We start from the raw sequence: 19,103 nt of genomic DNA on the forward strand, positions 1-19,103 counted from the left end.
GAGAGAGGCAGAGAGAGAAGGAAACACAGAATCTGAAGCAAGCCCCAGGCTCTGAGCTATCAGCACAGAGCCCGACATGGGGCTTGAACTACTCATGAACCGTGAAATCATGACCTGAGACAATGTCGGACGCTAAACCAATTGAGCGACCCAGGCGCCCCTCTTCTTTTTAAGTAAGCTTCACGCCCAGCACGCAACCCAATCAATGCCAGGCTTGCATTCGTGACCCTGATATCAAGACCTGAGCTGAGGGGTGCCTGGGTGGCTCAGTTGGTTAAGCATCAGACTCCGGATTTTGGCTGAGGTCATGATCTCAGGGTTGGTGAGATGGAGCCCTCCCTGTGCATTGGGCTCTGTGCTAGGCCTGGACATGCTTGAGAGTCTGTATGTCTGTCTCTCTCTCTCTCTCTCTCTGCCCCTCCCCAACTTGTGGGAGCATGCGTGCACATCACTCTCTCAAAATAAATAAACTTAAAAAAAAAAAAAAAAAAAAAAGACCTGAGCCAAGATCATGAGTTGGATGATTAACCAAATGAGCCACCCAGGTGCCCCTTAAGGTAAGCATCTCTACTACTCAAACTGTTGTTGGAGATCTCTCTCTCACTTCCTCCTTTACTGTCATTGGAGATCTCATAAAGTCAGCTATCCACACAAAGGCCTTCTGTGAATGGGTTCTTTGTTCTTGGTGTGTGAAAATAAAAGAAAGAGTCTAAGTTCTATATTTGGGTTGAGAAGCTATGGAACAATCATTGCACACAAGGGGCAGCAAAACAATCCATCAACAGAACTAATTCAGCAGATACAGGATTCATCATCAAACGTAACCAGAAAAACATACGTAACACCCCTAAGAAATTGAAGGCATGTTGGTAAAGGTTTTAGATTTTTACAGGTGGGTTTGATGTCTTCTTACATGGATATGAATAGCAGGATGATCCTAGCAGCAGGGTTGCACGTCATTGTATAATCCTTCTAGAATTTTCTAGCTTTACCTCTAATTGTAATTTTCCTTTATGGAGAATATGGAATATATTAATGGGGCAAAAATCAAGATAGGAATAATTATAAAATATGAAAGTTAAATGACAGTTATGTGGCAGCATAAAATAATGATGATATCCTTCCATAAGTAAAGCAACCAAGTAAAGGAGTTAAAAAGACATAAATCACTTCTCAACTACATATTCATTAGCACTAAAGCATTAATTTAATGGTATAAAGACAGGAGCAAAGTTATCTTTCTCATAAGGCAGAGGAAGGAGAAAAACAATGCAATAAAGTATAATAAATAAAACCTAGCTTCCCATTAAAATGAATGCCTTCAAGTTATGATAATTTACCCAGAGCTACACATCCAATAAGAAACCATCTACTAAAGGTTCATTTGACAGAGCATGCCCATCAAAATAATTTAGATAGCAATATATTTGGTCAAATTAAAAACAAAAATAGGCCATAAATCATATATGTGTATGTTTAAAATACATCTCACAGAATGTTTTTTTGTCTCATTTTAAATATTCCATTACAAAAAATAAAATCAAAACAAATAATAAACATTCCATTACAAATGTGTATTGCTTTAAATAAATCCAGTATGTAAAAATATGATTAAGACAAATATAAGATTGTATGATTTATCCTTTCAAAATTTTTATTTTATTTTATTATTTATTTTCATTTTTTAAACAAACTTCATTATTTTTTTTAAGTAATCTCTATACCCAGTGTGGGGCTCAAACTTACAAACTTGAGATCAAGAGTCACATGCTTTACCGACTGAGCCAGCCAGGCACCCCCGTCCTTTTTTTTAAATCGAAGTACAGTTGACATGCAATGTTAGAGTGGCTTCAGGATACAACACAGTGATCTGACAATTTTATACAATATGCTATGTTCACCACAATAAGTGTAGTTCCATCTGTCACCATACATTATTACAATATTACTGACTACAGTCCCTATGCTGTACTTTTCAAGCCCATGACTTATTTTGTAACTGGATATTTTGTACCTCTTAATATCCTTCACCTATTTCTCCCATCCCCTCAGCCTGTAACTATTAGTTTCTCTTTGTTTATCTGTTTGTTTTGATTTTATCCTGTTTATAGCTACCTGCTGATCACAATGAAATGCACTTCAAAACACTCACCTCATCATAGTGACTTTTTGCAAATAGTAGTGCACACAGTTCTCCATACAGTGCAGCTTTGTTTGCTTGCTGGCCATGTTTTGAGAGTTTATCCATATATGTCTGAGCTAACTTAAACGTCTCTTCACCCAAGTGATATTTGCAGTTTCCATTTCGCACATGAAGCAACCTGCAAAACCAGAAATAACATTCCTCTATTTTTGACATTTCTAGCATGGTCCTCTCACAGATCGCTACTTAGTACCACCCAAATGAGTTAAGGAAACTAGATGTAAGAAGTACGGGGCAGCACTGGAAAATAACCATCTGGCCCAAACCATGACAGACTAAAGCACACAAAGAGTTGTCTCTTCCCAGAAAACTACCCATGATTAATCTCATCCAACTCTGATTCTTTTTGTTCTTTAAATATTTTGCATACTTTGTGCACTCAGAATGTGCTACATCTAACCCTTAACTCTTTGTTTCAAATCCAAAAGTAATGCAGTCTCATTATAAAAAAATTGGAAAACAATGAAAAAACAAGATCAACATGAAATACTATTACCTACCATTACTTTCCATTCTCTTGTTCTAGTTTATTTGTGCAATACTTGATTACTAACTTTATCTCATGTTGCTTCATAAATGCTCATTTTTTGGTTATCTTTCCAGTAAGGTAGGTTGACTGAAAACAGTGTTATTGTCACCTATTTCTTTTATAACCTTTATCTTCTACCGTGGAAAAACACAGTTCTTTATACAAAGTAACTGTAAAACCATGTACACTATCTAATGATATGTAAGAGTAGCAAAATGCATTAGGTCAGATTGTGGTACCAACAGACTACATACATCTGTATAGACTATGCAAGACAGAACAGTGAGGACCTGACATATATTTATGTATCTATTATAATGCTGGCTAGAACTTTATGTGCATGTATTATGCCAATACAATCTTCTGAAAATGCTCAGCCCTGAGAGGGAACAGGGTATAAAAATCATTTGAAAGAAACCAGATATGGAGAATCTGGGAAGGATTCTTCAAGAATATAAAAAAACAGATATTTAAAATTTATTTTTTCTAACTATACGAAAAATATTAACAGATCAATGACTCAGAATGAGAAACATGTAACAGTCTTCTAACCGCTATCATTTCTTTGTACAGTCAGGGAAAACAGATGGAATAACTTCAAATGAACCAAGACAACTCAATAAGGTGGCAAACAGTATACAATGCCAGTGTGTATCCTTCCAACATTCTCCATACAGTTATCTGCTTTTAGACAAGACTAAAACCCTCCAGCAAAATAATATACTAAGGTTAACCAAAGATTCTGAATTTTTTATAACATCAAATTCAAACTTAAAGCAGAAATAAGCAGTCATTTTCAGGCTTTCCTAGAATGGAGAATTGAATGGATTTATATTTTTAAGCAGAAATATAAAAGAAAAAAATGTATGTTTTGGTATACATTTCAAGTAAAAAAATTTTTTCAATGTTTTATTTTTGAGAGAGAGAGCATGAGTGGGGGAGAGACAAGGAGGGGAAACAGAGGATCTGAAGCAGGCTCCAGGCTCTGTGCTGACAGCAGACAGCCCAACGCAGGGTTCAAACCCACGAACCATAAGATCATGACCCAAGTTGATGTCAGACGGTTAACTGACCAAGCCACCCAGCATCCTGGTATATAGAAAATTTTTAATGCTAAAGTAACTGTACTGATACAGAAAAAAGAGACAATGTCATTTGACTGCCAAATTGCTATTCTAAAGGTCAAGTAGTTAGCAATGATCCCTGTCACAATGGAAACTACGCACAGGAAAACAGAACTGAAAACTAGTAAAAGATTACTGGAAAAAGAAATATGCTGGTTGATATGATAAAGTTTTGAGAGACTCTTACAGTCCATTATTGACTGAACACCTATTATGTGCCAGTCATTTTTCTAAGTGAAAGGGATGCAGTGGTAAATAAGACCCTAAGGAGATTCACTCTAGGGGCAAGGAGTATAGGACAGGCAGACAAACACACCAAAAAGTAAGACATTCATGGGGCGCCTGGGTGGCGCAGTCGGTTAAGCGTCCGACTTCAGCCAGGTCACGATCTCGCGGTCCGTGAGTTCGAGCCCCGCGTCGGGCTCTGGGCTGATGGCTCGGAGCCTGGAGCCTGTTTCAGATTCTGTGTCTCCCTCTCTCTCTGCCCCTCCCCCGTTCATGCTCTGTCTCTCTCTGTCCCAAAAAATAAATAAAAAAACGTTGAAAAAAAAAAAAAAAGAAAAAAAAAGAAAAAAAAAAAGAAAAAAGTAAGACATTCATTTAAAAATAAATGCGGGGTGCCTGGGTGGCTCAGTCAGTTAAGCATCCAATTCTTGATTTCAGCTCAGGTCATGACCTCATGGTTCTGTGAGTTCGAGCCCCGCATGAGGCTATCTGCTTGGGATTCTCTCTCTCCCTCTCTCTGCCTGTCTCAAAAATAACAAATACACTTAAAAAAATATAAATGCTACGAATCTTATAAAAATAGGGTAACATTATCAGGAACTTCCTTTTTTTTTAAAGATTTTATTTTTGGGGCACTTGGGTGGCTCAGTCAGTTACGTACCCAACTCTTGATTTCATCTCAGATCATGATTCCAGGGTCACGGGATTGAGCCTACACTCAGCGTGGAGCCTGCTTGAGACTCTCTTTCAATCTTTCTCCACCCCACCACTTCTCTCCCCCACTCACTCTTGCTCTCTCTCAAATTAAAATTTTTTTTTTTTTTTTTTAAGAAATCTCTACATCTGGGTGCCTGGGTGGCTCAGCTGGTTGGGCATCTGATTTCAGCTCAGGTCATGATCTCGCAGTTCGTGAGTTCAAGCCCTGTATTGGGCTCTGAAATGACAGCAAGGAGCCTGCTTGGAATTCTCTCTCCTTTCATCTCTGCCCTTCCCCTGCTCACTCTCTCTCTCTCTCAAAATAAATAAAATAACATTAAAAACAAAATAAGAAATCTCTACATCCAATGTGGGGCTCCAACTCACAACCCCAAGATCAAGAGTCATGCTCTACCGACTAAGCCAGCCAGGTGCCCCATGATCAGGAACTTCCTAAAGAAGGTTCTCAGGGTAGATATGGAAGAATTCTCTTGAGAAGCTAACATTTGAGTTGATACCTAAATGATGAAGAAGCAATCATGTGAAGGTCTGTGAGGAAGCATGTTTCAAACAGAAGGAATAACAACTTGCAAAAGCCCTAAGGGAAAAAAATGTGGCATAATCAAAGAACAGACAGAAGACCAACATGTCTGAAGTATTATGAATAAAGGATTATGTAAAAAGAGATGAGAAACCAGGGGTGTCTGGATGGCTCAGTTGGTTAAGCATCCAACTATTGATCTCAGCTCAGGTCATGATCTTAGTTTGGGAGATCAAGCCCTTAGTTGGACTCTGTGCTGACAGCATGGAGGCTGCTTGGGATTCTCCCTTTCCCCTTCTCTTTGCCCTTCCCTCCCTCTCTCTCTCTCTCTCTCAAAATAAACAAACTTAAAAAAAGAGAGAGGGGGCACTTGAGTGGCTCAGTCAGTTGAGCGTCCAACTTCAGCTCAGGTCATGATCTCACATTCTATGGGTTTGAACCCCACATCGGGCTCTGGGCTGACAGCTCAGAGCCTGGAGCCTGCTTCGGATTCTATATCTCCATCTTTCTCTGCCCCTTCCCTGCTCATGCTCTCTCTCCCGCACATTCTCTCTCAAAAATAAATAAAACATTAAAAAAAATTTTTTTAAGAAGAGAGAGAGATGAGAAAGCAGAGATAACAAAGATTTAATAGGGCCTTGCCAGGTCAGGGTAAGGAGTTTTGGCTGTAACAGTGAGATCTGGTTTATGCTCTAGAACAACGCTAATAGAATTTCCTGAAATATTCTATATCTGCTCTGCTCAATCTGGCAGCCACCAGCCACAAGTGTCTACTGAGTATCTGAAATGTGCCTAATGTGACTGAGGACCCAGTTTTTAACTTTAATTAATTTTATAAAGTTGTACATGGTTAATGACTATATACTGGACAGTGCAACTCTAGAAAGACTCCTCTGGCTACAGTGTGGAAGATGGATTATAATAAAGCCAAGAGTGAAAGGAAGACAACCAGGACAGAAGGTATTACAACAGTCCAAAAAAATCCAAAAATGACCTTGAGAAAAAAGGATACGTATTAGAGATACAGAGTTGGTAGTGATCCAAAGGGTTCAATGAGGAAAAGGTTAAACTCAAGCACAGGCTGTAAACTTACAGAAGGAAAAGAACAGTATTCACCTTTCATTTATACAATACTAGAAATTGCATTTCCAACAATATTCACTATATTCTCACTAAAAATAAATTTCTAGAAATTATTTAATAATTGGCATATGATGGGGTATCAAACTAAATATTTTAAGCCAGAAATGCACAGCTTGATATTTTCTCCACTTCCTGCTGGTTGTCTACTGAAACAAAAGGGCAAATTAAACATATGGAGACTCTTCAGGGTCTGTATGTCCATCTGGGCTGACATAGAACAGGATGAAGGATCCAAGAAACTTTTAGATCCAACTGAGGATCCAATTTTGCCTTAATATACTCAGTCTAATGAAAAGGCAGGTTCTCAAGGTTCTCCAAATGTGGTTCTACAATGTAAGTATAGTATTTTATTATCTTTTAAAAATATTTTATTTTTAAGAGCAGTTTTAGGTTCACAATAAAACTGAGAAGGTACAGATTTCTCATATACCTTCTTTCTCATAGCATGTTATTCTTTTTTAATGTTTTGTTTTTGAAAGAGGGCGCGCAAGCAGGGGAGGGGCAGAGAGAGAGGGACAGAAGATCCAAAGCGGGCTCTGCACTTGACAGTTGCAAGCCTGATGCAGGGCTCAAATTCATGAACTGCGAGATCACGACTTGAGCTGAAGTCAGACACAACTGACTGAGCCACCTAGACGCCCCTCCCATAGTATGTTATTTTTATAAGAAAATACATTTGTATCTACCTGATCAACAGCTATTGTCAAAAGCAATTACTATTTAACTGGTTAAACTATTCACTGTTTGGAAGGAAAATATACAAGTTTAGAAGTCATGAGCTTATGAATATATTCATGTTAAGACTGAGCAAGATGGGGCGCCTAGGTGGCTCAGTTGAGTTCCAACTCTGGATTCTGGGTCACATGATCTCATGGTTCATGAGTTTGAGCCCCATATGGGGTTCTCTGCATCAGCACAGCCCACTTCAGATCCTGTCTCCCTCTCTCTGTGCTCCTCCCCTGCTCGCACATGCGCAGGCTCTCATTCTCTCTCTCAGAAATAAATAAACATTAAAAAAAATGTCAAATCAAATTTTGGGACAGAGAGAAAACTTACATAAAAATACCCATAACTAAATGTTACATAGAAAAAACGAAGACAGTAAAAAAGAAGAGTTATTTCTAGCCTTGCCTGCCTTTCCTTTAAGTACATGTTAAAAAATGTATTTTTAAAGAAAATAGTTATTTATAAATAAAATACTAATCTTATTACACAATTCTAGAAATGTAAACAGGGGTAAAAAAAATAAACACCCAAGAAAAACATGTTTTTATTTTCCCAGCATCCAGTGCCTAGCACAGTTTTGGGTACACTGAGGCATTCAATAAATAATTGTTAAGTGAATGAACACACAAGCTCTACGACATAGCAAAAATATATATATATAAAATAGGGACACCTAGGTGGCTCAGCTGGTTAAGCATTCAACTTCAGTTCAGCTCATGATCTCAGGGTTCATGAGTTTGAGCCCCACATTGAGCTCTCTGCTGTCAGCACAGAGCCTGCTTCAGATCCTTTGTCTCCCTCTCTCTCTCTCTGCCCCTCCCCACTCTCATGCTCTCTCTCTCTCCCAAAAATACATACATACATACATACACACACACATACATAAAATATACAGTCTGGTTCATAATATTCAAATCTAAACTAAGATGCCCATAGCAAGTTAACTATATTTTGGTGATCAGAGATAAGAGGCCAGACTAATGAAACTATGACAAACAAATATAACCTCTGAGGTTTGTCCAATTGTTAGGAGTATACTTATACAAGCTAAAACTATAAAAGCCACTAAGGACCATTACAGTAGGATTTGTTCCAACTTACCTCACACAACATTCTACTGCACGAAACCAATGAAGCATCTCATCATGTAGAGTACACAACTGAAGGCAGGACAGAAAAACTTTCTCAGCATCACTGTACCATCCTGCATCTGAAAGAAAGCCACCTAAAGGACAAGAAAACCAGTAACTTTAAATAATTTTAAATAATTTAATAAGTAATTTTTAAAATAATTTAATAAATCACTTGAAAGCTAAAATGACACGCTTAAAATTAGTATTATCTAAAATGAAAACACCCGTAATATTAAAGTCCTGTGTTTAGCCCAAAACAAAGCTACTGTGAAACAAAAAAACAAAACAAAAACTTTCAAACTAGGGGGATTAGATCAAAGTTGAGACCTTGAATAAGGAGTCAAGAGTTTTAACCCTCTAAAAATACTCTATACTCTAAGAATTGACATTTTCCAGTTAATTAGCCATATATTTCAATAATCCTAACATTTTCAGTCTCTCTATACCCAATCTCAAAGAACATCTCAATAAAGCTATTATTAAGAAAATTGTCTCCATTGTCTCCAAATTGCGGTAATTTTAGGATCAAGACCAATAACTTAACTGTGAGTTTGTTAGAACTTGATTCTACCTGCAAGATATTTCTTCAGTCTGGCTCATTATAACAACCAGACATTGGTATAAATGTTTGTGGAGCTGACAGAGGACGTCAATGAACACTAAAAACTTTCTGCCTTTCACTTTGGTTGATACTGAAGTTGTTCTACAGATTTTTACATAATCATCTAGGACCAAAGGGATGTCAACCTTAACATTCATCAAGATCACAGATACTCTTTTGCTAGAGACATTTTTGGGGGACAATTCTTGGTTGCAGTTTTATTCCATGGGACTATCAGAGGATAAATTTCTTTTCAGGAAAAATGTTCTGAAGTTCTTCCAGCAAACTGTCTATGACCACTACAAAGAATTATTCTAAGATTGAAGGAAATGATCATGAAAATTTGTTAGCAAAGAAAGTGTATGTGCATGTGTAAGAGAGCTAAAACAGGCATGTGCACACATTAATGTAAGGAGTTAAAAATGAAAGGTAGTCTGTGTTGATGGAACAGTCCTGTATCTTGATGGTAATGACAGTTATATGAATCTTTACATGGAATCAACTGCATAGAAACATACACACACGTGAGTACATGTAAAAATTGTTGAAAATGCAATAAGGTCTGTAGTCTACTTAACAGTACTGAACTTGGGGGCACCTGGGTGGTTCAGTTGGTTAAGCGTCCGTTTTTGGCTCAGGTCATGATCTTACGGTTCATGAGTCCGAGCCCATCAGGCTCTGTGCTCACAGCTCAGAGCCTGGAGCTTGCTTCAGATTCTGTGTCTCCCTCTCTCTGCCCCCCTGCCCCCCACATATCTCTCTCTCTTTCTCTCTCTCTCTCTCAAAAATAGACATTAAATGGGGCGCCTGGGTGGCGCAGTCAGTTAAGCGTCCGACTTCAGCCAGGTCACGACCTCACGGTCCGTGAGTTCGAGCCCCGCATCAGGCTCTGGGCTGATGGCTCGGAGCCTGGAGCCTGTTTCAGATTCTGTGTCTCCCTCTCTCTCTGCCCCTCCCCCGTTCATGCTCTGTCTCTCTCTGTCCCAAAAATAAAATAAACATTGGAAAAAAAAAAAATAGACATTAAAAAAAATTTTTTTAAATACTGTTAAAGTCATGTCAATTCTTGGTTTTGATATTGTCTGTGAATCTATAATTATTTCAAAAAAAATTTTTTAAAGAAAGTAAAAAGAAGGGTAAGTAACAACTTTAATAAGTAGTTGCCTGAAACATACTTATCTATGTAGATTTGTAAAAAATATATAAAATGTTATGCAGGGGTGCTTGGGTGGCTCAGTCGTTTAACCGTCTGACTCTTGATTTCAGCTCAGGTTATGATCTCATGGTTCATGGGTTCGAGCCTCATGTCAGGCTCAGTGCAGACAGAACAGAGCCTGCTTGGGATTCTCGATCTCCATCTCTTTCTGTCCCTCCCCCATTCACGCTCTCTGTGTCTTTAAAACAAACATTTAAAAAAATGTCTTTTTAATGTTTATTGCTTATTATTTATTTTTGAGAGAGAGAAACAGAGCACGAGTGGGGGAGAGACAGAGAAGGAGACACAGAATCCAAAGCAGGCTCCAGGCTCCAAATTGCCAGAACCAATGCAGGGCTCGAACTCACGAACGCGAGATCATGACTTAAGCCAAAGTTGGCTGCTTAACTGAGCCACCAGGCACCCCGACATAAACATTTTTTTTTAATGTTACACAAAATTTAAACAGTATTTTTCTCTGTATGTAACAAACAAAACCTTCTCAGACTCCTTCCCCATATGTTTTCAGTATTCTTGTAACATCCCATCAGGAAATACAGGATTACCCTCATTTTAGAGACTGAAAAACTGAGGCCTTAAAAGGATTAAGTCTCATGCCACAGCATATGGTAAGCTGGTGAAAGAGGCTGGAGGCAGCAGGACATGTTAGCAAAACATGTGGTAAGGAATTTATAGATGCAGGATTCTAAACTTTTAGTACACTACCAGCTATGTGACTTGAGCAAGTTCTTAACTTTTCTGAATCTTTCATTTGTAAAGTGCCATTAATACCATCACACCACTGGAATGTTATGAGGATTTGGAAAATATAACATTTAAATGCCTACTTTAGTGTTTGGTACAAAGTTAACATTCAATAAATCACACCTAATTTTTCTGATGTTTTTCTCAACTTCCTTATGTAGACTTTGGGAATGTTCTGGTGTAATCCTTTATCATTAGTAGGTTTAATGAGTCATGTCCTACAATAAAACACTCCTCTATTTTACTATTACTTACCTAAAACAAAGCCAACCTGAATGGCTTTTTCTTTTACTGCAGCATCAGATTCTGCTATGTAAGAGCACCGCCTACTGAATGAGTAGGCCAAGACTGAAGCAACTTTCACACCATGATCCATCAAAGCCTGGAAACAATGATGAAGCAAATGTCTGAAAAAGAAGAAAAGATTATTTTATAAAGATAACATATTTTACAGTTTTAGAAAGTGCTAGCTTGATTTTTATTTTTTTTTAAGTTTATTTATTTATTTTGAGGGAGAAAGAAAGAGAACACATGTGCATGGGTGTGCACAGGTGTGTGCAAGCAAGCAGGCAAGGGGCAGAGAAAGAGGGAGAGAGAGAATCCCAAGCAGGATCCACGCTGGGAATGAAGGGCTTGAACTCACGAACTGTGTGATCATGACCTAAGACCAAATCAAGAGTTGGACACTTAACTGACTGAGCACCCTGGCGTCCACTAGCTTTCTTTTTAAAAAATAACACTACCATTATTTTCCAAGATGGAATAAGATACAAAAAACTTTCTGCCTTATGAATTATGAGGCCATAATAATCCATAATTTAGCCTAATATTTTTATTCAGTAGATCACTGTGTGTTCCTGTATATGTAAACAAATGTCAATAAAAAAGAATAAAACTAACTTTTCTTTTTTAAAAATTATTTGAGAAAGAGAGAGAGAGAGAGAGAGAGAGAGAGAGAGAGAGAGAGAGAGAACACGAGCAGGGGAGAGGGGCAGAGGGAGAGAGACAGAATCCTAAGCAGGCTCCACACAGTGTGGAGCTTGACGTGGAGCTCAATCCCACAACCCTGGGATCCTGACCTGTGCCAAAAATCAAGAGTCCCTGAGCCGAAATCAAGAGTCAGATGATCAACCAACTGAGCCACCCAGGCACCCCTAAAACGAACTTTTAAAAACCAAATGATCTTATAATTCAATAATAACCCAATTTAAAAATGGGAAATGGATTTGAATAGAGATTTCTCCAAAGAAAGTATACAAATGACCAATAAGTACAAGAAAAGATGCTCAACATCATTAGTCATTAGGGACACGCAAACCCAAATCACAATGAGATACCACTTCACACCTGCTAGGATGTAATCATTATTCTAAAAAAGTGATGACAAAAACATGTAAAAATTGGAACTCTCATACACTGATGGTAGGAACATAAAATGATACAGCCACTATGGAAAACAGTTTAGAGTTTACTAAAAAAATTAAACAGTTATCATATGTATACACCCTTAGTTATATACACAATTGAAAACATACGCCTACACAAAATCTTGTCCATAAACGTTCACAGCAGTATTATCATAATAGCCAAACAGCCAAAATGTTCACCAACAGATGACTAGATAAATAAAACACAGTATATTCATACAATGGAAAATAACTCAGCCATAAAAGGAAAGAAGTACCAATACAAGCAACACCATGAATAAACCTTCCAAACATTGTAAGTAAAAGAAGCCAGTCACAAAAGACCATATACCATATGATTCTCTTTTCTAGAACAGGTAAATCTAGAGACAGAAAATTGATTAATGGTAGGCTGGGGGTAAGAGGAAATAGGAAGTGATTGTTAATGGGTACAGGGTTTCTTTATGGGGTGATGAAAATGTTCTAGAATTAGATGGTGGTGATGGTTGCAAAACCTTGTGAATATACTAAAGACACTGAATTAATTATATAATTTAAAATGGTGAATGTGGTGGTATGTGAATTATATCTTAATAAAAAACTTTTAAATGACAAAATTGTAAATACCAGAATCACTGCTTTGGATAAAGGGGAAAAAAGTCAAACTACATGCTTTTAGTTTCACAAATACATTAAACACTTACCAAGGGATTTTGACTTGGTGAAAGATAACCTGAGAGATGAAAGAGAGGTATTCCACTAAATCTTTACAATGGTTACGTTTAGAATTGTATAGAGAAATTTAAATTCCAGAAAGGTAACCTTTTCTTAAAGAACGCTTTTTTAAAAGTTTTGCTATAGCCTTCTTTTACCAAAATGAAGTTCTCATTTATTTATTTTACAGATTAATTTTAATTATTCAACTAACCAAAAAGTTTCTCTACAGTACACAGGCCACATTTCAAAGTTACCTCTAACATCGAAATTATATTATTTACCTATTATTTTCCTCTCTCAAATACAAAATCCATGAGGAAGAGATGTTGTAGAACTTATTCACAGCATCTTGAACAGTACCTGATTCGTACTAGGCATTGAACAAGTATATACTTAGTTAATTTGTTGAACAAATAAAACAACTTGGCAATATTCATATTAGAAATTAGCAGTATTTTGTAAAACTATATTCTTATTTTCCTAGAAGTGTGGGTTAGGAAAAAGAAATAGCATTTAAAGCAAATTTCAGGAAGAATGCTAAAGAGAACAGCAAGTATATAATCAAAGGCTGTGTCGTCTATACTTGTATGTGGCTCCACCACATGTAACAGCCAAAATGGGGAAGATGAATTCAGTCTCCTTTTCTTGAACACAAAAAGCAAGGTGGTAATGATGGTTTCACAACAATGGGTAGGTAGGTACTTAATGTCACTGAATTGTACACTTAAAAAGTTACAATGATAAAATTTAGGTTATGTATAGTTCACTAAAATTTTTAAAAAGTGTATTTACCTTTTATCCAAAGCTCTCAATACTTTAGCAAAAACTTCCAATTCACAAAATTCACTGCCCAGTTGACATAAGCGTCCCTGTTGGTAAAGCTGAAATGAAAAATAAAAAAGGTAATTAAAAATTTTTAATTTAATTTTAATTTTACTTTAATTATACTTCTAGATATAATTTGATGGACTTAATATTTAATGAATTTAATGGGTACTACCCAAAGTCAGTATGATTACACAGCAATAGTAAATTAACAAATTTTTACAATTCATACAAGACATTTTAATAGTTGTATATAAAGTTAAAATTAACATTTAAAATTAATTTAATTTAAAAATTAGTATCTGATATATGTTAAATTCTACAAAGTGCTATACCCTTATTAAATAAACATAAAAAGTTATGTTCAAGAAACTTTTAAAATTAACAGATCATGTCTAAAGTAATCCAGGATGGGGGGTGGGGGGTGCCTGGCTGGCTCAGTCAGGAGAGTGTGCAACTTTTGATCTCAGGGTTGTGAGTTCAGGCCCCACATTGGGTAAAGAGACTGCTTAAAAATAAAATCTTAAATAAATAAAGTAATCCAGGATGAAAAATAAATAAATTAAAATAATCCAAGATGGCAGGATTTCTAATCATGTCACAATCCCTTACTCATTTTGCCTGACTTTTTAGAACTTCTTTTAAAAGTAACATTTTAACAAATGTGTTCAATGTTTATCACAAATAATATATGCACATGGTTAAAAAGAGACAAATACTACTGTCCCTCCTTCTCCCACTCCAGCTTCACCAAATGCTTTGAATTTTTATATGCTATATAAATACAGTGCCTTAGAAGGCTGGAATTTTATCTTATTCACTTTATATTACACTTAACTCTTAGCTCAGTTTACAGAACAGGGGTTTCAAAAAGACAAGATCTAGAGTTCATGTGCCAAAATGGGCCAGTTAACTTTGTGCTGGGAAAATATACTACAAACTCAATCAACTAGTTCTTGGGCATAAATCACTAGTCACAATGGAAGCCAGGTCAAATTACATAAGTATATTAATGCAAATCAATAAGGACTGCTGTGAAAAATCCGTAACAATTACCGAAGAGAAGAGATAAGGGGCTACCACATGCCCAGGAAGGGGAAACAAAATGTTATCTTCACATAAAACGGTTGGATACTCATTAACAGTAAACTTTCGTAAGGAAAGATTTGCTAATTTTAGAGATAATTATGTTTTCTGCTATAGTAAGAGCTTCTGGGAATGTAAACAGTAAAATTCACTACTATTAATCACTGTCATATTTACTTTGACTATTAACCAACAGAGAATAACTCAGAAAATAAAGTTGAGAATGTATGACCTAATCTGTATTTGGAAGCTTAACAATGTGATAAGTTTTTATCTAGGGCAGAAAAGTAAATCTACTTATCAAAATAAATATATACACACACTCCCAAAATGGTATAATACAAAAAAAACCTCACTTCTTACCAAAATAACTTATCATTAGCAAACTTAAGGCTTAGAATTTCTTTAAGATAGGAGAAATGAAAACAAGTTATACAACCTTTTTGCCTGTACTCACCAAAGACAATTAAGCTTTGTATACATTACAACTCATCGTATGCCTTTAATGACTGAAAACTGGTACATCTTACTAAATGGGATTTGAAATTAAAATTCTGAAAAGTTGCTTCCTTAGTTACAATGTAAACATGCCCTTATTAACACAAGCCCCTCCCCCTTTTACTCTGTTCAATTTTTCTAGCTAAAAATGGGTTCACATTTAAATTCTGGGAAGAGGGTAATGACTTAATTGTTTCCAATTATCCTTACCAGGTTTATCCAAAAATGCAAACTTAGACATTCTGTGAATGGGATTTATGGATACTGATCCAGAATAAAAATAGCATTTAATTCTTAAAAAGATCTAATATGTGCCAGGCATTGTTCTAAGTGCTTTACATAAGTAACTCACTCTATACTTTCACAGATAAGGAAATTGAGGCATATAAAATTAAATAACCTGCTCAAAATCATACAACTAAAAAGGGGTAAAGCACAAATCCGGCCCCTGGCAGTCTGTCTTTACATCCATGTTCTTAATAATGTACACTACACTGCCACTTAAAGATAATCTATCAGGAAGGAAGAGTATATATAAAAAGAGTAATTTTTAGCTTGGTTGGGGGGAGTCGGATGGGCTAAATGGGTAAGGGGCATTAAGGAATCTACTACTGAAATCATTGTTGCACTGTATGCTAACTTGGATGTAAATTAAAAATAAATAAATAAATAAATAAAAAGGGTAATTTTTAACGTTTTTATAGAAGACTTAAAGATTTATTCTTTCATAGATTCATACAGCTTATAGAGTAGAGCTTGGAGGAAACTGAGGCTCCAGATTCCTTGGTAAGAACTCTGATTAGATTTTTAAAAATCTGACTTATTTAGGGGGTGCCTGGGGGCTCAGTTGGTTAAAGTAACGATTTTACAGTTCATGAGTTCGAGCCCCACAATGGGCTCTGTGCTGACAGCTCAGAGCCTGGAGCCTGCTTCAGATTCTGTGTCTCCCTCTCTCTCTGCCCCTCCCCCGTTCATGCTCTGTCTCTGTCTCAAAAATTAAAAAAAAAAATTAAAAAATGTTAAAAAAAATTTTTTAGAAAAATTTTTTTTAAATCTTACTTACTTCAGTTCATTGTTAAGTGTTTCATATTATATTCTGTACCCAATGAATAACAAGGCTATTAAAAGACTCTATCAACTTTTGGTTCTTTAAAGGGAAAATAGTTTATTTTTAGAAGTAGGTAAATTACCTCCCAAGAGATATAAAACCAGACAATATAATACAACTAAAACAATACTGGAAAGGTATGAAGACAAACCAATCAATGGAACAAAATGCAAACTTCAAAAGTAGACCACAGCATGTGTAAAAAATTAACATGATGAAGAAAAAAAATTTTTGATCACTGAAGAAGGAGCTAACAAAGAGTGCATAAAAATGGGGAAAGGAGGAGCGCCTGGATGGCTCAGTCGGTTGGGCATCTGACTCTAGATCAGGTCATGATCTCAAGTTCCAGGTATAGGCCCCATGTGGAGCCTGCTCAAGATTCTCTCTCTCCACCCTTCCTGTGGGTGCATGCATGTACTCTCTTTCTCGTTCTCAAAACTTAAAAAAAAAGGGGGGGGGGCACCTGGGTGGCTCAGTAGGTTAAGCATCAATCAGACTTTGACTCAGGTCATGATCTCACGATTAGTGAGATCCCTTTGTCCCCCGTCTGCCCCTCCCCTGGCTCGTGTGCATGCTGTCACTCAAAAATAAATAAACATTTAAAAAAAGAAAAAAATGGGAAAGCAAAGTTAGATGTCTCCTAATAAAATATAGTAAAAATAAATTCCAGACTTAAATGACAGCAATATTAAAAGCTACTTGGTAAACACTGCCTTTTGAAACATATCACAGGCAAAAATCATAGAGATAAGTGATTACATAAAACCCTAAAATGCCCAAGAATATAAAATATTATAAATAAAAAATGTAAATACAACGAAACTGAGTAAAATATTAGTAACACACATATATAAGAATTAACACCTTGAAGATACAAAGGGATGGAATTCCTGGTGATGTTTTAGAACAGACTAAAGTAAAAATCTTATAACATACTGAAGGAAAAACTACTGCAAGGGCAATGCAAGCCATCCCCAAACCCAGAAAACTCTTTGAGAGATAAAGATGGGGATGAAAGTCTTCCTTAACCAGAGGGATTTTTAATTGGTTGCTTTCCCAGCCAACTCAAAATCACCACAGGCTAAGACTGAACAGCTTAGTTTTGACATCAGATTAGCATACAAAATAATCTTGGCTAATTCCCAACAACAGAAACTTGGAAAGGTTTAGAAAAAAATATTAAAAAAAGTGAATTCAAACTATGGTCTAAGAACATACAGACACAATCTATGAAACTCATGTACCTCACTCATGTTTGAAACTGTTATCCCCTCTTAAAGAGTCAGTAAAGAGCAAAAATCTTCAGAAATGAAAAGCAGTTGTTATCAAATAAAAATTACCATGACACGTAAAAATGAACAAATTTTAGAAAAGCTTGAGCAATATAAGCGCTCTTTTGTTTTTAAATTGTTTATCTACCATTACATATGTGTATGTTTTTTCAAAAGCTGGACAATATTCAATAAACTGCACACCTGTGAGACAGGATTTATATTTCAAATCATTCACTTGGATTACTGAAAAGGTTAGGTAGAACTGGCTTCTCCATTACCACTCTTGTCCTCTTCTAATCAATTCCGCACAGCAGCCAGAATGATCTTTTAAAAATGTAAATTATTTCATGGCATTCCTTGTTTAAAACTTTTCAATGGCAGCCTCAGTGTGAACATAATTCAAAATTTTTAATATGGGCTACAAGTCTCTAAAAGTTATCTGACTCCTGCCTATTTTTCAAACCTCATTTTTTACCATTCTTTCTCCCTGTCTCCTATATTCCTGCCACATTAGCTTTCTTTTAGCTCTATCTCACCTCGTGAGTTTTGCACACATATGCTACTGCCTCCACATGAAGCACTAGTACCGTGATTCTTTGCCGGGTTAATCTATAATTCTTCCTAATGGTCTCCACTAATTTGTCACCTTCTCATAGAGACCTGCCCTTTACTCCCCAATCTAAATTCTGTTCCCTGTTATACTTTCTCATGACACACCGTATTTTCCTCCATATCAGCATCAAGACATACATGCACACATTCACTAAACTTGTTCAACACGTCACTCCATTACACTCTACACTCTGTGAGGTAACCACTGTTATCACTATACCCCCAATACCTAGCACATTGCATAGCATTAGCTAGATATACATTCAATGCTTTCTGAATCCATAATCCAAATTGGTAACGATCTACTTTGGATGGAACTCAACCTCAGAAGAAACAAACAAAAAAAAATCAAGACACAGTCTCTATTCTGAAGTTTACAGTTAGAGAATCAAATATTTAGTATTGTTATTCTATCATTATTTATTGAAACTGCCCAAATTTAGCTAAAGAATTCAACACTTAGGGGAAAACCCCAGCTTCATACATAGTTACTTATTGTCTCCCAACCACAATGTGAGCACCTTAAAGAGAAACACTGATTAGGCATAATCTTATGTCCTTTCTTCATAGTACTCTATACAATAGTGCTCATACAATAAACTCTGAGAACAAATTTCAATGCAAACTTCATACACTAGTGTACCCTAGCGATGAAGAACATAAACTGCCAGTACCTAAATGCGAAAGTCAAGAACA

At 36.4% G+C, this 19,103-nt stretch overlaps 2 protein-coding genes across 3 annotated transcripts in view; one reads left to right on the top strand and one right to left on the bottom strand.

Annotated features, from left to right (window-relative positions):
- Positions 1-19,103, top strand: part of CE1H17orf64 (chromosome E1 C17orf64 homolog) — an 84,395-nt gene that overhangs the window by 39,021 nt on the left and 26,271 nt on the right. The gene's annotated exons all lie outside the window — the stretch shown is intronic.
- Positions 1-19,103, bottom strand: part of APPBP2 (amyloid beta precursor protein binding protein 2) — a 53,044-nt gene that overhangs the window by 17,771 nt on the left and 16,170 nt on the right. The window contains exons 2-5 of the mRNA XM_023244758.2: positions 13,797-13,885; positions 11,137-11,288; positions 8,289-8,412; positions 2,153-2,321 (exon numbers count right to left, since the gene is read on the bottom strand). Coding sequence (XP_023100526.1) covers positions 2,153-2,321; positions 8,289-8,412; positions 11,137-11,288; positions 13,797-13,885 — 534 coding nt within the window. The remainder of the gene's footprint in view (positions 1-2,152; positions 2,322-8,288; positions 8,413-11,136; positions 11,289-13,796; positions 13,886-19,103) is intronic.

The sequence above is a fragment of the Felis catus genome, chromosome E1 (genome assembly GCF_018350175.1).
Source record: "Felis catus isolate Fca126 chromosome E1, F.catus_Fca126_mat1.0, whole genome shotgun sequence".
Lineage (NCBI taxonomy): Eukaryota > Metazoa > Chordata > Mammalia > Carnivora > Felidae > Felis > Felis catus.